The 20,452-nt window shown below is 55.1% G+C and overlaps 9 protein-coding genes across 9 annotated transcripts; 6 read left to right on the forward strand and 3 right to left on the reverse strand.

Annotated features, from left to right (window-relative positions):
* Positions 1-1,156: 1,156 nt before the first annotated feature.
* Positions 1,157-1,459, forward strand: W97_04234 (uncharacterized protein; the record flags this gene model as incomplete). Its single annotated transcript, XM_007782126.1, has 1 exon — positions 1,157-1,459. One exon carries the CDS (start codon positions 1,157-1,159, stop codon positions 1,457-1,459), a length of 303 nt encoding a protein of 100 aa, XP_007780316.1.
* Positions 1,460-2,826: 1,367 nt separating this feature from the next.
* W97_04235 (glucosamine-fructose-6-phosphate aminotransferase) lies at positions 2,827-5,192 on the forward strand (the record flags this gene model as incomplete). The annotated part of the gene is made up of 5 exons (XM_007782127.1): positions 2,827-2,831; positions 2,904-2,974; positions 3,033-3,264; positions 3,368-4,758; positions 4,810-5,192. The coding sequence occupies 5 exons, from the start codon at positions 2,827-2,829 to the stop codon at positions 5,190-5,192; spliced, it is 2,082 nt and encodes a 693-aa protein (XP_007780317.1).
* A 275-nt stretch (positions 5,193-5,467) lies between these two features.
* On the forward strand, positions 5,468-6,472 carry W97_04236 (uncharacterized protein; the record flags this gene model as incomplete). The annotated part of the gene is made up of 3 exons (XM_007782128.1): positions 5,468-5,678; positions 5,769-5,934; positions 6,031-6,472. 3 exons carry the CDS (start codon positions 5,468-5,470, stop codon positions 6,470-6,472), a joined length of 819 nt encoding a protein of 272 aa, XP_007780318.1.
* A 1,318-nt stretch (positions 6,473-7,790) lies between these two features.
* Positions 7,791-11,858, forward strand: W97_04237 (uncharacterized protein; the record flags this gene model as incomplete). Its single annotated transcript, XM_007782129.1, has 3 exons — positions 7,791-8,495; positions 8,585-11,657; positions 11,755-11,858. 3 exons carry the CDS (start codon positions 7,791-7,793, stop codon positions 11,856-11,858), a joined length of 3,882 nt encoding a protein of 1,293 aa, XP_007780319.1.
* Positions 11,859-12,805: 947 nt separating this feature from the next.
* W97_04238 (uncharacterized protein) lies at positions 12,806-14,632 on the reverse strand (the record flags this gene model as incomplete). The annotated part of the gene is made up of 3 exons (XM_007782130.1): positions 12,806-13,557; positions 13,803-13,855; positions 13,905-14,632. The coding sequence occupies 3 exons, from the start codon at positions 14,630-14,632 to the stop codon at positions 12,806-12,808; spliced, it is 1,533 nt and encodes a 510-aa protein (XP_007780320.1).
* Positions 14,633-15,582: 950 nt separating this feature from the next.
* Positions 15,583-16,059, reverse strand: W97_04239 (uncharacterized protein; the record flags this gene model as incomplete). The annotated part of the gene is made up of 1 exon (XM_007782131.1): positions 15,583-16,059. One exon carries the CDS (start codon positions 16,057-16,059, stop codon positions 15,583-15,585), a length of 477 nt encoding a protein of 158 aa, XP_007780321.1.
* A 613-nt stretch (positions 16,060-16,672) lies between these two features.
* W97_04240 (60S ribosomal protein L11) lies at positions 16,673-17,451 on the reverse strand (the record flags this gene model as incomplete). The annotated part of the gene is made up of 4 exons (XM_007782132.1): positions 16,673-16,799; positions 16,891-17,140; positions 17,211-17,397; positions 17,449-17,451. 4 exons carry the CDS (start codon positions 17,449-17,451, stop codon positions 16,673-16,675), a joined length of 567 nt encoding a protein of 188 aa, XP_007780322.1.
* A 282-nt stretch (positions 17,452-17,733) lies between these two features.
* Positions 17,734-18,588, forward strand: W97_04241 (uncharacterized protein; the record flags this gene model as incomplete). The annotated part of the gene is made up of 3 exons (XM_007782133.1): positions 17,734-17,763; positions 17,906-17,977; positions 18,031-18,588. 3 exons carry the CDS (start codon positions 17,734-17,736, stop codon positions 18,586-18,588), a joined length of 660 nt encoding a protein of 219 aa, XP_007780323.1.
* A 569-nt stretch (positions 18,589-19,157) lies between these two features.
* On the forward strand, positions 19,158-20,029 carry W97_04242 (uncharacterized protein; the record flags this gene model as incomplete). The annotated part of the gene is made up of 4 exons (XM_007782134.1): positions 19,158-19,230; positions 19,390-19,462; positions 19,640-19,798; positions 19,924-20,029. 4 exons carry the CDS (start codon positions 19,158-19,160, stop codon positions 20,027-20,029), a joined length of 411 nt encoding a protein of 136 aa, XP_007780324.1.
* Positions 20,030-20,452: the final 423 nt, after the last annotated feature.

Genomic DNA, 20,452 nt, shown 5'->3' on the forward strand with positions numbered 1-20,452 from the left:
GATACTGTCCCGGGCGCTGTCAATGCCACAAGAGCCGCGATTCAGGGACATCCGCGTAACAGGTACGCCTTCGATGAAGTCTCTCGACGTCAAAGCAGTTGAGAAGGCAATCAAAATCGACTTGACAAAAAGGCTCGATGTTTGGGCGACCACTTGCGCAACTTCTCGACCAGCCACATCAGACTTAGCCTCCGAAGCGGCCGAGCACGGCGCTGTGGGGGGACGACAGGGGTCTCAAATCTCCAAGGATCCTCAACACTGGTAGGGTTCCGCATGAACAACGCCGGATCTCCCACCATTCGCCCTCTCACGATGAAGAAGAAAATGAGGAGGCTGGGGAAGCGCGCCAGTAAACAAGAAAGGCCGCCAAGCTAATGCGTGTCCGATTCCGGTTCCTGCATAATCAATATGTCTGAAAGTGTGGGAGCCGCCAATCCGCCCACGAGAAACAATCCAGATGCACGCTTTCCGCTGCAGCCGTTACGGACGACCAGGTTCTCCGACCGGCAGTGGAGTTTGCCGTCCTGACTCGCCCAGGATCGGATGCAATATCCTGTACCGAACCCGTATAAGATCACAAGCCCGGCTCCGTGCGAATCGCAACAAGCTCAAAACACGAGGACACTCCGAAGTCAGTAAGAGGCTTTCATTACCGGTCTGTCATCCTCCCGCCAAAGACCTGTGAGGCCGCCTGGAGTTCGCCCAAGAACCAGCCCCCAACCCGAGCTGCCGTCCCAGCTTAACGCCTTTCGTTCGAAGCTTGAACAGTGAGCCTCTCTTGTCGCTTGCACGACTCACTGGTGTGTCTACAGCACTCTAACAACCGTCGTGCAGAATCTCGAGCCAGGAACTGCAGGCTGACCGCGAGTTCTGCCGTCCGAAGTGTTTTGGGACCGTAAACCGCCTCGCTCTCTGTCCCCAGAGAATATAGACGCTCCGATCGGCCATTTTTGTGAACAGAGGCAGCGAATTTTGTGCCCCAAGGCCTAAGACTCTCCCATCTCCAGACTAAGAGTATCTACCGCCGCCAGAATACCGCCACAACCGTTGAGTGAGCTCCACAATGCCTCCAAAAGCAGCGTAGGTGTGCCTGTTTAATGCCATCCTCTCGTGAACTACGCCCTCGTCTACGCACACAGGAGTCACGTGCAAAGACATGCTCCACAGCAACGTCATGAGAAAGTATAAGCTACTAACGCCTAACCCTAGCGAAACCTCAACTCCGGCCCGCGCCGAAGGTGGTCGCAAAGATGCCGACGCCGGCGGCGAACAAGCTGAAGCCGGCGCCATTCAGAGCGCGCCAAAGGGACTCGGTCTCGACAAGCCTGATCAGGGCGTCCCAATGTTCGACGCCGAGGACGTCAAGGGGAGTTTGAAGATCCACATCAAGCTGAATCTGGAGGCCGATATCAGGATCATTGCTAGAGTCAAGGGGGATATCGCTATTGGTATTTTGTAGCAGCTCCAATGTCAATGTGATGGAGGGCTAATGCGCGGAAGGAATTCAATGAGCGAATAGAATCTGAGCTTGTCATCAAGTAGTGTGTATACACGAGACGTATCTATTGTGGATAAATCGAGAGAAATATTGACCTCAAGCGTCGAAACCACAAGACCTTGGACTAAAGGAATAAATAATGCAGAGCAGCAGCTCTTAACGCATGCATACTGGGCGTCCTGCTGCAGTGTCTTCTAATGCTGTTAACACTGCTGATAGCACCGAATAATTGGCGTTACAGGGCGTTGCAACAGACCGCGCAACCCAAACCGATGGACTCGAGCTTGATGAGGCTGACACGTGCTGCAGGCGGACCGGAATGCCGACTGCTACATGTAGAGGCGTCTCAGATGAAGTCTGAGTCGGCATCGCCGCGGTCAGCACGTGCACTGGTCGTCAGAAAGCGGTCGAACAAAGGACGCTCCGGATGGGTGCAGCATTCTACGTGACGTGCCCTATGCAGAATCTTGCAGGAAGCTAAAGAATCACTCGCATGGCCCCGGGCGAGCTCGAGCCGTGTGCACACCCAATCTGGCCGAAGCTGAGCTGCCATCTTACCCGCTGCTGGCCCCTTTAGCTCTCTAGTGACTGGCGTTCCTGGATTGGGGGCTGCATTGCCGAAGAGAGTCATCGCCAGAAGCCTGCTAAAGGCGACAGAGGCATGCAGTGCCGCGGACACGAATAGCCCGAACTGTTGAATCTATTGAATGTCGCAAACGAGAAGAGGCTGAAAAAAACTGGTGTTGCTAAATTTACAACGCCGTTACACTGCGCCTCGATCATCCCGGCGCATGCGCGGCATGTCAGGAACGAAAAAACCCTGGGACCCTAGAAGACCCTGGCATCACGTGATGGCCGGGTTTTCGATCATGAGATGGGAGGAAACGAATCGTGAGATGCTGAGACGAGGCGTTCGTGGGAAGACTGTTGACGGGCTCCTAATTGGAGAATTCCGTGCAAAGATCGTCGAGATAGGAGGCGGTTGCTGGGCCCGCTGTCGCAAGCTGTTACAAGCCCCAGCGCCACGGGGACAGCAGCAGACACAGCGGCGGGCAGGGATTGGCAAAGGGGCAGGACCCACGGCCCACAAGCTGAAAACGTCGTGTGGAGTGTTGACGGTCTTGGCTTTTACGACTGCCAAAATATAAAACCGACGGCTGTTCCGAGCCCAGACAAAGAGCATACCACTGCATCAGACCTTCGTTCTTCGTGCATTCACCGTCTTCCCCTCACACAAGCAACAAGTGCCCCACGACTGTACGACTTTAATACGCTCCACCACTGCTGACGCCACTCGCTGCACTTGCTTCGTTTCCCCCTCTACAACCATGTGGTAAGCCCCTATGGCCCCCAACCAGGCAGTTGGCCATGAAATCATCTCTCTGCAGAAGCTCATATGATGCAGTGGAATTTTCGGATACATCAACTATCTGGTGGAGAAGGACAGGAAGTACATCCTAGATACCCTGGTCAATGGTGAGCCTTGTCGAGATTCTCGGAGTGGGCCCTGGCGGTAAGCTAACAGTCTGAGCAGGCCTCTCTCGACTCGAGTACCGTGGTTACGACTCTGCCGGTCTTGCGGTAGACGGTGACAAGAAGGGCGAAGTCCTGGCGTTCAAGGAGGTTGGCAAGGTCGCTAAGCTGAAGACGCTCATCGAGGAGTCCAAGCCGGACCTGACCAAGGTCTTCGACTCCCACGCCGGCATCGCACACACCCGATGGGCCACCCACGGCAAGCCATCGCGGACAAACTGCCATCCTCACCGGTACGTACAAAGAGAGCACAATCCAAATCACCGCGAGCCGCCTCTGGTAGCGTCCGCCGTCTTTTGCTTGATCGACACAGCTGACCGCGGTGGCGCATTCTAGGTCTGACCCCAACTGGGAGTTTGCCATCGTCCACAACGGCATCATCACAAACTACAAAGAACTCAAGGCGCTGCTGGAGAGCAAGGGTTTCAAGTTCGAGACGGAGACGGACACTGAGGCTATTGCAAAGCTCGCCAAGTACATCTACGATGAGCACCCGGATATCGACTTCGTCACGCTCGCAAAATCCGTCATCAAGGAGCTTCAGGGCGCATACGGTCTGCTCCTGAAGTCGGTGCACTATCCTCACGAGGTCGTTGCCGCTCGCAAGGGCTCGCCTCTGGTCATCGGCGTGCGGACGCAGAAGAAGATGAAGGTCGACTTCGTCGACGTCGAGTACACAGAAGAGGGGACTGCTCTGCCGGCAGAGCGCGCTTCCCAAAACGTGGCACTAAAGAAGACCAACAACCTCCTTGCGCCCCCGGACAAGTCGCTCCTGCACCGCTCGCAGTCCCGCGCTTTCCTGTCGGACGATGGTGTTCCTATGCCGACCGAGTTCTTCCTTTCCTCCGACCCGTCTGCCATCGTCGAGCACACCAAGAAGGTCCTCTACCTCGAAGATGAGGACGTTGCGCACATTCACGAGGGTTCTTTGAATATCCACCGTCTGCGGAAAGACGACGGCGCTTCCAACGTGCGCGCCATCCAGACACTTGAGATCGAGCTTCAGGAGATCATGAAGGGCCGTTTCGACCACTTCATGCAGAAGGAAATCTTCGAGCAGCCCGAGTCGGTCGTGAACGCCATGCGTGGCCGTCTCGACATTGCGAATAAGAAAGTCACGCTCGGTGGTCTGCGTCAATACATCAGCACCATCAGGCGGTGCCGGAGGATCATTTTCATCGCTTGCGGCACCAGCTACCACTCCTGCATGGCTGTGCGCGGGGTGTTTGAGGAGCTCACTGAAATCCCCATTGCCGTGGAGTTGGCGTCAGATTTCCTGGACAGGCAAGCGCCGGTCTTTCGTGACGACACCTGCGTCTTCGTATCTCAGTCCGGCGAGACCGCTGACTCGTTGATGGCGCTCCGCTACTGCCTTGAGCGTGGTGCGTTGACCGTCGGTATCGTCAACGTTGTCGGCTCATCGATCTCGCTCCTGACCCACTGCGGTGTCCACATCAATGCTGGCCCCGAAATCGGTGTCGCCTCGACCAAGGCTTACACTTCGCAATTCGTCTGCATGATCATGTTTGCGCTCTCCCTGAGCGAAGACCGAGCATCCAAGCAACAGAGGCGCGAGGAGATTATGGAAGGTCTAGGCCAGGTGTCTGATCAGTTCAAGGAGGTTCTCAAGTTGGATCAGTCGATCAAGGAGCTTTGCCAGAAGTTCAAGAACCAGAAGAGCATGTTGTTGCTCGGACGTGGCGCCCAGCATGCCACTGCTCTGGAGGGTAAGCATCTCATTGCTCCGGTATTGCGGTGCTCATGCTAATATACCACAGGCGCACTGAAGATCAAGGAAATCTCCTACCTCCACTGCGAAGCCGTCATGTCCGGCGAGCTAAAGCACGGTGTGCTTGCGCTCGTCGACGAGAACCTCCCCATCGTCATGATCCTGACGCGCGATGACATCTTCAAGAAGTCGCTCAACGCTTACCAGCAGGTCGTCGCACGCAAGGGCAAGCCCATCATCATCTGCAACACGAACGACGAGGAGTTCCCAGCCGACAAGACGGAGAAGATCGAGGTCCCCCATACGGTCGACTGTCTTCAGGGCCTGATCAATGTCATTCCCATGCAGCTGATGGCGTACTGGCTTGCCGTTGGCGAGGGCCTGAACGTCGACTTCCCAAGGAATCTGGCTAAGTCGGTCACGGTGGAGTAGGTTAGGATTAGGTCTGGCGTACATGAGATTGCTCTGCTGGGCGTGAGCGATGGGCTGGGAGGGCATCACTGATGTTTGTTTGAACGTGCTACTGTTGGCTGCTGCGGCAAAAGCGGCTGTATTGGTTATGGCGATAGATACAGTAATTGTGCTACGAATGTGAACGTCGTTTTAACTCCAAAAGACTAAAGATATGACTGCATTAAGTCCTTCCGCAACCTTTGACAGCTTCGGGCAGCGCATGTCACGCCGCCGCTCTCCCTCGCCTCGCCCGGATGGCGGGGCAGACATGCAAGGCACCGCTGTCGGACCCCTCATCAAACAACAAACCTTCACCATATCTGCCTACACACTCCATCCCAGCTGTGCTCATCGCTAGACATTTACCACCGTACTGTCCGCTCAATCCGTTCCGGAACACCGCCGTGCAACCTAAAGAGACGATGGCATCCCTTAAAGGTCCTGGCGCAGCAAGAACTTATGACGGTAATGAGGCCCCTCCCCTCCATTCATGCAGCTTGCTCTCCCTTCCCGAACCTCCATACCCTGCCCAGAACGACACTAATAAAAACACAGGCTCCGACCTCCGCATCGGTATCATCCACGCGCGCTGGAACAGCACGCTAATCGCAGCGCTACTGGAGGGCACGAAGAAGTCCCTGAGAGCCGCGGGAGTGAAGGAGGAGAACATCATCGTATCAAGTGTGCCGGGGAGCTGGGAATTACCATTTGGGGTGCAGAGGTAAACTCTTCCTCTCCCATAATAGGCGAACCGCTCTTCGATGAGAGCGAAGCTTGTAGAGAGTGCCGGCCAGCACTGACAGACGACACTCACCAGGATGTACGCCTCCTCGCAAGTGCAATCCGCCCATTCCAGCACCGGCGGCGCCCTCCTAGCCTCCGCGACCGACCTCCTCAGCTCCTCGACCACCGACCTAACTTCGACTCTCACCTCCTCCGCAGCCAAACCATCCTCCACCTCGGCCTCCGCGTCCACGGCCCCCTTCGACGCCCTCATCGCGATAGGCGTCCTCATAAAAGGCGAGACGATGCACTTTGAGTACATCGCGGACGCTGTCTCCCAGGGCCTCATGCGCGTGCAGCTCGACAGCGGCGTGCCGGTCGTGTTTGGGCTGCTGACGGTGCTGACGGAGGAGCAGGGCATGGCCAGGGCGGGCATCGAGGGCAAGGGGCATAACCATGGCGAGGATTGGGGGAGTGCGGCTGTGGAGCTGGGGTTCAAGAGGAGGGGGTGGGGGAGGGGGGAGTGGATTGAGTAGGGGAGGCTAGGTAGATGGTAGGAGGATCAAGATGATGGGAGGATCAAGATTGATCCAAGGTATGCGGATATTGCGATGACTTTTTGGATGCATTGATAGGAGTTGGATCGGCCTGGCGGGCTTGTGGCGGAATGACACGACATGAGGGAGGCTCTCTGCTCTAGTTGGCCAAAAGTGAGGATTTGATATTTCCTATCGACCGTCTAACTAGAAAAAACCAACTGGTCTTACGGAACCCTGCCGTGCCGAACTCGGCATACCGACTCTTGCCTTGTCAGCCGATTATACTTGGGTCATTGATAGCCGACACCGACAGTATGGGGCTATCACGGCCGCTACCCGTTGCCATGTCCCAGTACCGGTGATCTCGAGCCGTTTGTGGCTCGATAGCTCTGCTTCGGTCGCTTAATATTCGCTTTATCCATATCCTGGCCTTGACCACATTCGCATGTTTCTGATACTCAAAGCGATTGTTGATAGCTTGTTCGATGAAAGCCGAGGTGACAATGTTGATGCAGCGGTAGTCCCTGACTGCTTGTGTAGGCGATTAAGCAGCAAGAGCGGCAGCTCCTCTGTAGTCTGGAGCACGTGAGCAGCTAACTGTCAAGGTTAAGCTGCCGCCGTCGATGTTGTTTGTTTTACGCGTAGTATGGTCCATGATGATCGAATCTGCCGCCTAAAATGTCCTGACAGCTTCCTCGCCTTCATACGGATTATCCGCTCTCCCGTTTGGTCCTCTTGGCAGAGATCCCGGCCGAGTCGTGGCGGCGGTCGAGGGGCGGCGCAAGGTTTTCTGAGAAGCTGCTTTGAGTCGCATCGTTGTCCTTCATCTTGATGGATGCGCGCGGATCGTCTGGGCGGAAGCAGGTCTGTCTCATATTGGAGTCTGTTGATGGAAAGGGAGAGGGAGAGGGGAAGAGTCGGCATCTGGTGACGAAAGCAGATTCGCTTGACTCCGACGCGGCAGTGACCCCCTTGGCTTCGACAGGACGACCGCGGAATGCCAACCACCACACATCGCCCGCTTCCCTCTCGTGCATCGCCTGTTGCTGGCCTCTTTGCCTCTGAAACCCCTATATCCAGTTTCCTTTGTGCCTCGTTTCCACCTGCCCGCCGCCCTACGTCTCGCTGCGGCTTTCGTGCGCTGTTCGCGTCGCGAACCGCTTGTACTTTCCCTACCGCAATTTGCTTGTCCGCCGTGCCTTCCCCCGTCTACCTCGCGAGGCCTAGGATTCCCCACCGTCTCCCTTGGGCCTACTGATACAGACGGGCGGAGATGGTGAGCTGGCGGCCGGCGAGCTAGAAGTGGCCCTGGAGCATGTCGCGCGCTTCAGTGGGAGGCTTTGCGGATACTCCTCCTAGAGCCCCGCCGCCGTCGCAGAGCAAGCGCAAAAGGGAAGCAGGAGACCAAGAAGCGAGTCACTCGTTAGTGGCGAGTTCTTCTGTGGTCGAGTCGCTTTCACCAAAACTCAAACATCCGCCGACTAGCCAGAAAGGCTTCGACAACAACAACACGGCTGCCCGGAACAAAGCCGCTGGCAAGATCGCTCCATCTCCGGAAGATGACGAGTTGCACACTGCAGACTCGGGTGATCTGCTGAACGGTGTCGGATCAGCAAGTTCACTGGCAAGCACCGTCTCTTCGGTGTTCAGCAGCAGCAATCCATCAGCGATGTTCTCATATCCCGGCACCACACCTTCACTACATGCTCTGACACCTCTCACAAACAACGACTCCTCTCCTCCCGGCAAAGTACCCAGTCCTCGACCGGCGAAAATCCAGAAAGTTCATACACATGCCGATGTCGCGACGCCGAATGGTGCGCCGCAAATCAATGGCGCCCAGAATGCCTCCGAAGCAATCACGCCAGTCCACACACCCCCTCAAGGACGGAAGCAAGCGCGAAAGGAGCCCGGCGAGGTGTCGGGCGAGAAGACAGTCTACGATCCAGAAATTGATGATAAACTTCCGCAGAAGGATAGGAGGAAACACAAGCCACGGACAAGGGCATTCGTCGAGCAGGTACGCGCGCATAAACCGATGACACACTCCTTCATACACATTCGTTCCGATGCTGTCGATGCGAGAGGCTGACGAAACATATGCAACAGCCCGCCGACACGCCGCCGGTAAAAGATCCTCGACTGGCCATTGGGGGTTATGAGTCCGGAATATACCAGCAAGGAAGAATGAGCAAGGCGAAAGTGCGCGTGGCACCTTATCCGCTCAAGCCCTACTCGTTCGACCCAAGGATCTCAATTGGACCTGGACCAGCAGTGCAGGTCTGCGTCACTGGATTCGATCCATTCGTTCCAGAGGCGCAATTGAGAGCGCTTTTTGGAAGTTATGGAGAGATTGCAGAGGTCAGCAACAAGGTCGACCCTGGCACCGGCACATACCTGGGCATCTGCCTGATCAAGTACCGAGACACGAGGCAGATGCGTGGGGGTGTTACGATGACTGCCGCAGCTTCGGCCAAGAAGGCGGAGAAAGAGGGCAACGGGCAAAAGATCGGCGTCTGCAAGGTGAAAGTGGAGCGCGACCGTGAAGGGCGCAAATGCAAGCGCGCGGTCGAAGCGATCGTGAAGCGCAATAGGGCAGAACAAGAGAAGCACCGACCCGTAGTGACTGCACGGAAGGTGGAAGCTCCTCCCACACCTACGACTGCTGCAACTCCTGCACCTCCTCCTAACGCGCCAAAAGGTCCATCTGGGAAAGGCATGGCTCCTCCGTCTGGCCCGCGATCGAACCTCAAACCGATCCACTCAGCCCAGTCTCGTGTTGAAACCGAACTTATCCTCAAAAAGATTCAACGGAAGCCGTACATATTCTTGGCCCATTGCTACGTTCCTGTTCTCGGCACTACCATACCGCATCTCGAGAAGCGGATGAGGATGTACAAGTGGAAAGAGGTGCGATGCGACAGGACGGGATATTACATCGTGTTCGATGATTCGAAATTTGGCGAAGACGAAGCTGCAAGGTGCTATCATGAGAACAACATGCAGCCCTTGTTCACCTATGTCATGAACATGGAATGCCAGCAATATGGCAACCCGAATTATGAGCGTAGTCCAAGCCCAGAGCGTGTGCTGGCGGAGAAGCGGCAGCAAGAAGAGCGCGAACGGATACAGAAGGAAGAGGAGCTGGATTGGGAAGACGAGAAGAAGCAGCGGGCTGCTAATCTGGATCCTGTGCATGCAGCGTTGGACTTGTTGACCACCGAGCTTGTGGAGAAGATCATGAGCGACATCAAGACCAAGGTTGCAGCGCCAGCGCTGTACGACTATCTCGCTCCCGAGCACCATGTCGCTAAGAGAAGGAAACTGAACATACCTGATCCGTCTGAACGCGAGAACAAACGACCTACTCTACCCTTTGGGAGAGCCGATGATTCTCCGGCAAGCACCCCTGATTCGCGAGCTCACGGCTTTTCTGGATACCAGCGGAAACCTCTCTCCACCTACGAACTCACCATTGCTCGGAAACGAAAGGCCGCTCCTATCGCTCGGTCATCGAACGCTTTTGTTGATGAGCGCCGTAAGAAAGCACCACCTCCCCGACGAACTCACATCCAACCGCTCCATCGCCAGCTGCAGAACTACTACGATGAAGATTCTGAGGATGAGCGCGCCACCTCATTTACGCGTGAGTCTGAAGAGCAAGACAGTAGGCCTTTGTCCCGGTTGAGTTCTGTTGGCTTCGATCACGATGAGGTAGCAGGAACGCCCAGGAAGAAGCGCCGAACGACTGGGCACGAAGCAGGGTGGGGCGCTGAGAGCGACGATGATTCGAATGATGAGACCGCCCGCCGTCTTCTGCCTCATCTCATTAACAAAGAGGCAGAGGATATGGCGGATAGGGAGCTGGAGCAAGTCGTCATCACACTGCCACGGTCGTCAAGCAAGTACAAGCGGGCGCGGACGGAGATAAAGCAACGCAAGAAGCTAAGGGACTTCGACAGGCTGTTCGGCATCAAAGCGGACGAGCCGACCGTCGACGACTATGCTGAGTCCGTACGCCCAACTGTTGACACCACTCCAGATACGGAAGACAAGGCGATTGAGACTGTTGAGACTGCTGATGATCTTCCTGTGGCGGCTACAAAGCCGAAGGCGAAGCCAAAAGCGAAACGCAAGACTAAGAAGCAGATTGAGGAAGAGAAGCGTGCGGCACTTCTGCGGGTAGAGCCCGCTGCTGAGCTTCCTGCTGTCGTGGACGACGTCAGCCTCGATGACGAGCTACGAGCTCTGATCGAAGAGCCATCGGAAGAGAAGGCCGAGCCAAGGTCAGAGGTTGAATGGGGAGTCTCGGCCAACAAGCCAAGAAAGACCGTGGAAGACCATCCTGATCTGGTGCTCGACCTCGACGGCTGGCAGGAGCTCGTCAAGGACGAAGAAGATCTCCGCTTCTTGCGCGAAGCGCTTACGAACGAGCGACCAGCCGCCCTAGGAGACGTCAAACTGTGGGCTTGGAAGCAAAAGCAGATCAAGCTTCTCAACAACGGCGGCATCGAAGGACCATCGCACGTCGAGAGCAAGATCCAAGGCTACTACGTCCCCAATCCCAGCGGCTGCGCCCGCACAGAAGGCGAGAAGAAAATCTCTCAGGTCGAGAAGTCCAAGTACCTGCCCCACCGTCTCAAGGTGCAGAAAGCGCGTGAAGAACGCGAAGCTCGTGCAGGAAACGACGCTGCCCCTGCCACCGAAGCCTCCAAACTCCTCCCTGCGACAGGCAATTCAAGAGCCAACCGCGCCAACAACCGCCGCCTCGTCAACGACATCAACATACAAAAAGGTCTCGCCGCAGGCGCCGAAGGCGACGCCATGCGTTTCAACCAACTCAAGAAGCGCAAGAAGCTCGTCAAGTTCGACCGCTCCGCTATCCACAACTGGGGTCTCTACGCCGAAGAGAATATTGCCGCGAACGACATGATCATCGAGTACGTGGGCGAGCGGGTCCGGCAGCGCGTGGCCGACCTGCGCGAGGAGATGTACGATCGGCAGGGTGTGGGCAGCAGCTACCTCTTCCGCATCGATGAAGACACGGTCGTTGATGCGACCAAGAAGGGCGGCATCGCGCGGTTTATCAATCATAGCTGCATGCCGAATTGCACGGCTAAGATCATCAAGGTGGACGGGACGAAGAGGATCGTCATCTATGCGGACCAGGCTATCGCGAAGCGTAAGTTGTACTCCCTCCACCATTAGTCTTTTTTAGTTCAATCCCTGCTCAATGCATTGACACATGAACACACGATGGCTGACTACATACTGCGCAGACGAGGAACTCACATACGACTACAAGTTTGACCGCGAGATGAACAGCGACGACCGCATCCCCTGTCTCTGCGGCACGGTCGCCTGCAAGGGTTTCCTCAACTGAGCCTTTCCCTCCGTCCTGCCGCTCAATTCTGTTCAAGCCGCGTGCGAATGTTTTAGGGTTTTGCATCCAGTTTCGGCGTCGCATCTGTCCTGCTTCGACCACTTCCTTCTCTTTTCTGCAGCCGCCACTACTGCGGTTAGTGCCGCGGCTTCTTCTCTTTGTAGACTGCAGAAGGCGGGGCGGTCCATTGCATCGCTGGGCGTTTTGGGGCGATGTCGCTGAATGCTAAGAGGTGTTCTCACCATTTACTGGATCCGATCTCCGCTACACGTGTCATGTTCTCCTGGCGGTCGTTGCATCGGGTTGGGGGAATAGGGCTCGGCCTCGCTTCTTGCGGGCTTCCGCGCGTCTGAGTCTGCGTTCGTGGGGTCGGAAGCGCAATGTACACAGAATGCGGAACCGGTGAGAAGTGCATAGCATAAGCATTTTGATTACAGCCTGTTTGCCATAGCGGATGGTGGTGAGGCTGTGTTAAGGAAATTCTCCCTCTCGGCTTTTGTTCTGAATTGCTGCCTGCCTGCCGGTTTGCCTGCTCGGCGCTCCTTTGATCTGCACCTTTATCCTCATCCGTCCTAGCCTGATAACCACACTGGTTCTACACTCTCCCTGTGCCTCCCGGAGGCTCCCAAGCACCCAAGCAGTGCGGTCCGCATCAGTGACCCCAGTCGTACCGCAACCACCACCAGGCCCCTGCTTCACTAAAAGAAACGTCCCTACAGGCCATATGAACAACGCGGTGAGCTTCAGCCCATCCTGGGGTGGAATTGTGAAGACTGTATCAGCGTAGGGAGGCAATAGGTATCTGTAGCTCAGAAAGTCCGTGGACTTGTGCTACGTACGAAACTGTCACTTGGACGCAATTAGTTGCCGCATGCATTTCATTTGTCATTGCTTCTTGCGAGTACATAGTCCAAAGACTTTGCTCCACACAATCGTTGCTAGACAAATCAGTACCCAGTGCCATTCCCACGCACCACATCCGCCGTCATCGCATCCGCATAATAAATCCCACTCCCACTCTGGAACTCGCCCTGAAGACCCGGCAGCGGAGTCTCCTCCCAAATCGCCTGGATCCTCCTCGCCGACGCCAGGAACCGCTGCTGCACCTCCGCGTAGTCATCACCAACGGTAAGCCTAAAGTCGCGCTTCTTGAACACGCCATCCACCATGACATGCTGCACGTCTCCAACATTCGAGTGCAGCACAACCGCAGCAACCGGATCGGCCCAACCCAGCATGTTGGGGGATGAGCCGTCAAAGACGACGATGTCGGCCTTCGCCCCTTCGCGGAGGACGCCAATGTCAGGGCGGCGCAGGGCCAGGCCGCCAGACCGCGTGGCGAGCAGGAAGGCTTGGTTCACTGACATTGGGTTGTTGCGGGGGATCCGCCAGTTCTCCAACACCTGCTGGTAAAGGAGGCGCCGGGTGACTTGGAGCCATAGCCTGGCTTGAGTGATGATGTCTGCGCTGAAGGTAAAGTGGGTGTCGATGCCTAGGGCTGCTTGGTCCTGCGCTAGATGCGAGATGGGGTGAGTGTGACCATAGTGCATTTCGGATTCTGGCGTGATAGAGAGGTATTGATTTGTTGAGCGGAGGAGCTGCACGTCTTCGACTGAGAGATAGCTGCCGTGGGAGAAGACGATCGGGATTGTGGTGTTGAGGATTCCGTAGCTGTTGGCTAGTGTGGGGCCATTTAGATCTGAAATTGTGTTGGCAAGTGAAGCTGAGGTTTGAGAATGGAACAGACGGAACGAGATTGGGAGACACTATTGGGCGGACTCCAGCTGGCGGATTATAGAATCTTAGAAGCTAGACAATGAAATTTAAACTTTGCCAGAAACTTGAATGTGCTACAGCTACCGAAAGGGTTGACCGTGCAGGGATGTGTGTGAATGGATCGTTGCCCACAGAGGCTGGTATGAACAATAAAATGACGATACTTACATCCCCAGGGCCCGCCAAGGGTATGCATGGTGATAAGTGATACGTTCTGTTGTCTAGAGAGATTTGTTAGATCGAGAGCTTTTCGGACGCCGGCAGACTTACATGGCAAGATCGACTACAGTTTGCACCGCAGGCGGAGTATCAAGCGACAGCATGTCATACGCCAGCCCGACTTCTACCGTAGAACTGTTCCTCGAAGGCCCATCCTCCAAAAGGTCCTGGAAGTACGCCAACTGCTCCTCACGACTGTAGCCGTTCGTAAGATTATGAATGGCGTAGCACCACCATACTCTTGCACCGCTCTCGACGGAGGCGTTCAACCCAGCCAATGCTGTATCATTCGACCATGTATGGTGTGCATGATCCAGAATCGATGTTACTCCAGCGTTGAGCGATTCATAGATGCCTGTAAGCTGACCGTAGTAAATATCGTCCGCGCTGTAGACAGTCCCAACCTGGGTAAACTCGCCATAGCGCGAAAAGTACTCTGCCAAACTCGTGTTCGAGGCTATCGTCCGGAATGCAGTTTGCCAAAGGTGGCGATGTGTGTCGACGAAGCCGGGGGACAGAATTTTTCCTTCTGAGGGTATGATCTCAGTGCCTGGAGGGAGGGTAATGTTCCGCGACTGTGGGAATATTGATGTGATTTCGTTTCCAGAAACTAGGATGGAGGTGTTGTAAAGGACTTGCACATTCTGAGTGGCATCATCGAACGATATAACAGTCCCACCTTCGAAAAGTGTATCCGCACATCGAGCAATGGATGGAAGGAGAAGAAGAAGCAGTTGGCAAACAGCTAAACTACTCGATAGAAACGTTAAGGCACCCATTCTAAAGATTCGGCTTCACAGAAGATGACAAGAAATCTCCAACCTCGAAGCATTTGAATCAAAAAGCAAAGCGTCGGATGAAGCTGACAGATGTAAGCTTACTGTGCTACGTGAGCATTACGCACGTCGGAGTTAAGCCAAACATTCCCCAAGCGGTATTGTTTACCGACATCAGAATCGCAGTTTCGGCAGACTCAAGCACGAACCGGACTTGCTAAAAGTCCTGAACGAAGGCTTGTCGTCGGAAGTTTCGATGCCATGACACCGTTGTTTCTCCGCTGAGTTAGCCTGGACAACCACACACGGGCTGGTATCACCGTCTCACATACCTTCACCTACGGATAGAAGTATACACACCGGAACAATTGAGCATCGTGTTTTGGATCCATAATGGGAATGTATGGGCTCCAATTACCGCAGGTAGATTTACGAGCACCCCGCCGAGAATGTTAAGCATGGATTTGCGGTCAAGTGAGATTTACAATTATATAGCGGCTACTCGTACCTTGACACAGTGGATGATTCTGTATAGTGAGGAAGGGCAGATCTCACAGTACTTTGACGATCTCATGTGTTGGAAGCTTTGGGGATTCTCGATATGCGTTCTAGATCCTAGTCATTCAACCTCCAGCTCCACATCACATGAACCATGCATAATGTTCACCACAGTCTAGTCCGAAGCAGTCTGAGACGCCCCTGTGCCGTTGTTGGGTGCTGCATGACAGTGGCAACGAAGGTTGGTACCATCATGTTCTAAGGTTGGGAGAGTTTACAAATCTGCTCAACATATTTATCTGCTTAACTCAACACAGGGCGAGTTGTGCTTGCTTTCTGGTTCACTGAACACCGTCGACAGTAGGTATGTAAGAAGCTGGCTAAATACCCAAAGCATGCCGGGACCAGAGGCAACACAAATCAAGCTGCCCATGTTGTGTTATGTACCGACCCGATCACTTGAACAGCGGGCTTTGATCGTTATACACCCGCAGCGAGGTGATCTCACCCCGATCATTGCGATCAATCCACGCAACAGCTCGAATCGTGACTGCTCTCCCATCCAATGTCGTGTATCGATTGAGCGCTTCGTGTACGAAGTTCTGATCAGTGCCGTAGATGTTTAGCTCGTCGTGCTCCAGGGTACCAAAGCTCTGCCAAAACTGCGCAAGGCCGTTCCGGACATCGTTGCGTCCCCGCATAGTCACGTCGCCGTTGTTGAAGATGACTTCGACATCCTCGGCCATGGATTGGACATAGCCGTCGATATCCTTGGAATCGAGAGTTTGCAGAACCTTGAGTAACCACTCGGTAGCGGTCGGGCTCAGCTGGTTGATGCGGACATTGTCGAGCGTGGTTCCGACTGTTCGCGAACTGTCTCTTGCTTCACGTGGCTTCTCAGTGTTTTCTTTGACGAAGGAGACTGACGACATGGCTCAGGTTGCCGTGAGGTATTTTCCAATAATCAATTGAGTGGGAGAACGGAAAGCGTTGTAGTGCTTGGGACGCGAGCTTAACACAAGGAAGATTTGGCAAGGGCTTAGAACAATCGATGATAATGGAAAAGCTCAACCTCGATTCTGGGTGAAGGTTTTGTATGACATGAGCGAGATCCTGCTCAGGTGGAGTTTGGTGTTCGCGTCACCTGACTTGCTCGGCTCAAACAGTTGAAGCGACTGCATACTGATTGCGCGGCGAAGTGGTCGTTATAGACAATTCATGGGTTAGTTCACCTACCTGTGTAACTTGGTACGGGCCTGCATGAGACTCGGTCGCGCAACGACAGGAGTCCACTGTCGACAATAGAGGGCCGAGTGTTTCCACTCATTCAGCCGCCACGGTTGTGGACGAGACGGATCACCAATGGTTGTGCGGATCATCACCCAAGTGAAGCCTCCATTGTTTGATGTGATCATGCTCAGAAGCTCCTTTGATAGGCCGCAAAATGCTCTGCTCCTAGATACAGAAAGTACCCACGGAATCGTTGTGTACGCCAAGTGCCATCTCAAGTTGAAATGCTGACCTGCCCCGCCCGACATCCACCATTTATCGCACGATACCCTCGAACCTGTTCTTGTACCACTTGACAGTCTCGGCCTGGTTGATGCGGTGGGAGGCACCGATCCTGCTCTTGCACCTCCTGCGCTTGGCAACGCGCTCGCCGGGGCGGGTCCTGTCGTAGTGTCAGTAAATGGCCAGTTCTTCAAGGTTCTCTTGCTCGGATCTTCGGAGCCACTCGGTCGTGTAGTGTTCGGTATACGCACATGCAGCAGTAGAAGTCCATTCCGTAGATACCAATCGCCGGGTCGTACTTGATGCCGAGATCAATGTGTTCGCTGATACCGAAGCCGAAGTTGCCAGTCTCGGAGAAGTTCCGCTTCCTCAACTCGTATTCCTTGACCTTCAAGCCACGCTCGAGAATCTCCTCAGCCTTGGGGCCACGGACGGTGACGTGCACGGCGATCTTCTCGTTACGACGGATACCGAAAGTTCGGACGGTGTAGCGGGCCTTGCCTGTGAGAAGTGGCCCTGTCAGCATCCACTGCCAGCTTATCTCGAAGTCGATTTCGGGGCTCTCGCATACTGTAGACTGGTGTTTGACCGCTCAACTGTTCCAGCACCTTCGCAGCACGGGTGAGTCTGTCACCAGACTCGCCGACGGAGATGTTGAGGACGAGCTTCTGGATGCGCAGCTCCCTCATGGGGTTGCTGCTCTTGTCCTTGGCCGGGGAGGTCTCGCTGACCTGCTGGGTGCTGCTTTGTCCGCGTGCCTGTACTCCGGTCAGTCTTCATGTTTGTGGACAGCGCCGCATCTCTCTTACCATTGCGACTGTTGGTGCTGTTGTGGATTAGTAGTAGTGCGTCGTCAAGTGAGGGTGTGGTTGAAGGTTGATTTCTCGCAAGTGCGGCGGAACGCGCTAGTGCTCGCTAAAAGCCGTAAGGCCGTCCGGCATCAAAGCTTCACCCAGACCTCGACACACCGACATCCATACATAACTTATGCAGAACCAGTGACACTCTGCTGCGAAAAGGCCAGAGCCACTGGAAAGTCTCTGTATCCAATTTTTGAGATCCGAGAAGACGTGTTCGCACGCACCACCGCAAGCATGGCGGCGGCTAATAAACAAGGCAAAATGGTAAGCATACAACCCATTCGAGCTACAAGGCCTTTAGTTGACAGAGACAGCTGACTTCTGTGGAATCAGCAAAATCTAGTAAGGCTCCTATCCGCGACTTCTGCGCAATCGCGCATCGAGAATATGCTCTAACAAGGGACAGCTCAACTACCGCATGCGAGCCACTCTCAGTGATGGCCGGCAGATGGCGGGTCAGATGCTTGCGTTTGACAAGGTCGGCCACTGAACTTTCACTTCGCAATCGTACAGAAGCTGACTTCTGCCCAGCACATGAATCTCGTACTCGCAGACACTGAAGAATTCCGTCGCGTCAGGCGCAGGCCAGCAAAGGGAGCGCAAGCCGCACCCGGCAGCCAAGCCCCCGCCATGGTCGAGTCCGAAGAGAAGCGCACACTCGGCCTTACTATCGTCCGCGGTACCCATATCGTCTCACTTTCCGTCGACGGTCCTCCGCCCGCAGATCCCTCCGCACGGTTAGGCACAAGCGCTCCCGGAGGCGCTGCAGGAGCTCCGCCGACGTTGGCGGCAGGGCCAGGCATAAGTAGGCCGGCGGGTAGAGGGTTGCCAGTAGGGTTGACCGGGCCGGCTGCTGGTGTTGGAGGACCTAGCCCTGGTGATTTCAGAGGGTTCCCGCCACCAGCTGGTTTCCCGGGTGGCGCGCCAGGCTTCCCCGGACGAGGTGGACCCCCAGGAGGACCGCCCGGCTTCCCTCCGCAAGGCTTCCCAGCACCGCCAGGAGGAGGTCCGCCGGGCTTTCAACCACCGCCTGGATTCCAGCCGCCGCCGGGGCAGGGCAGAGGGTTTCCTCCCGGTTTTGGCAGATGATCGAGGGTTGCTAGGAAGGGCAACGTCCTGGATGTTGTGTTGGTCAACGTAAAAATACACCGCGACCCTTACCTAAAAGCGTACGAGCGCTCATCAGACGAAGAAGCGTATCTAAGGTCACTCAGCGATGGCACGGGTGTTGCTCATGAGATGGTCGATGCCAGGGAGATTGAATTGGAGGAGTGCTTATCACCACAATGATGGGAATCTCGGTAGCCAGTGCCCAACAGGATTTCGGCATAGCTCGAACGGGCAAAGCAAACAATGTTAGCGATGCTGTCTCCAACCTGTGCTGTCGTTCAATAGTTTAAAACAAACATATCTGAAAGACCCCAAAAGCGCCTTCTAAGTGTTCTGCACACCGACTATCCCCATCACTACTACATAGAAAGATTCCAAGGATCTGTCCACTTGTCAAACAGCGATGTCCACCACCTGGCACGTGATCATCCCCATCGGCTCCCGCCCGACGACGGCCCGGCCCCAAAACACCAACGCCAAGCATCCGACAGCTACTGACAGCGCTTGAAGCGCGCAACTGCCCTCAATTCCCAACGACACATTCCACAATGGCGGCCGCAATACGAGCGCTCAACGCGAAGATACGGTCGAATCCGTACACCGACTACTTCTGTTCGACGCGTGCGTATACACCCTCCAGCGATGCTTTGAACCTCAACGGCTCGGCTGTGCGGAGAACTGCGAGTCGCGTGGATGTGGGAGGGTTTAAAGACAACGAGGGGACGAGGAATGGACTGGATGGCCTGTAGAGGATCCTGGCTAACTAAGATGTCAATACAGATTTCTGGGGCCCGGCCTCAAACTTCGGCATCCCCATCGCGGCGGTTATGGACACGCAAAAAGACCCTGAGATGTGCGTCTACCCCATCCTCTCCTGAACCGCGGTCACCCTCAGCGTCGCTTCCCCGAGTTCTTCCAGCGGCATGCTTCGACCACCAACCCTGCCCGCTTCACATACCCTAGCTACACTCAGCTCCGCGCCTAACACGAGTCTCAATCAACACCCCCGCTAATCCGTTCATACCTGCAGCATCTCTGGCCGCATGACTCTCGCCCTTTGCGCCTACTCCGCGACCTTTGCGCGCTACGCTCTCGCCGTCACCCCGCAGAACTGGCTGCTCTTCGGATGCCACGTCGTGAACTTCTCGGCGCAAGCGACGCAGGGTTATCGGTATCTCAACTATTGGAAGTACGTGCTCTATCCCTTCTGCATGTTGGTTGGGGGAACAGAGTGGTGTTGAGACGAGGGTGGGGAATCGGGAAAGATGGGAGGAGGTCGTTGAGACGTGAGCCTGATGTGCTGACTGAGTATAGCTTTGGCGGTAGGGAGAAGACGATGGAGGCGAAGGCGAAGGAGGGACTGGGGAGGCTGGAGGATGTGTCGAAGGACACTGTCAAGAAGGTTATGGGGGAGAAGTAGAGTGAGATGGGGCTCGAGGCTTGACGGTGGCCGGTCTTCATGCTGGATTCGTTTCGGAAGATCTTGGAGCACTATAAATAGCCTTACGTAGATGGATTCTTTTTCCTGTCTCACACCCACCGGGTTGTGTTGTGCGAGACAGAATCCACTACGGGTTGTCTTTCCGAGGAGGTCGTGTCGGTCGTGTGAATATATGTCCGTTCCTTCTGGCAGCCCATTCCGATACGAGTGTAGACAATTTCATCTCATTTCATCGGGCTTTGGAGACCACAGTCGAGTCCGCTCAAGGCGAGAAAAGTATTTGGGTCGACAGGGTCATTGAACGGCTCGAAATCACTATCAAAGGTATCTTGCTCTACCCAAAGTCATACTGCCGCCAGACACACAAGCTCCTCTACGCCGCAAACGCCACAAGCTTGAGTA

Source organism: Coniosporium apollinis (assembly GCF_000281105.1).
Source record: "Coniosporium apollinis CBS 100218 chromosome Unknown supercont1.18, whole genome shotgun sequence".
NCBI lineage: Eukaryota > Fungi > Ascomycota > Dothideomycetes > Coniosporium > Coniosporium apollinis.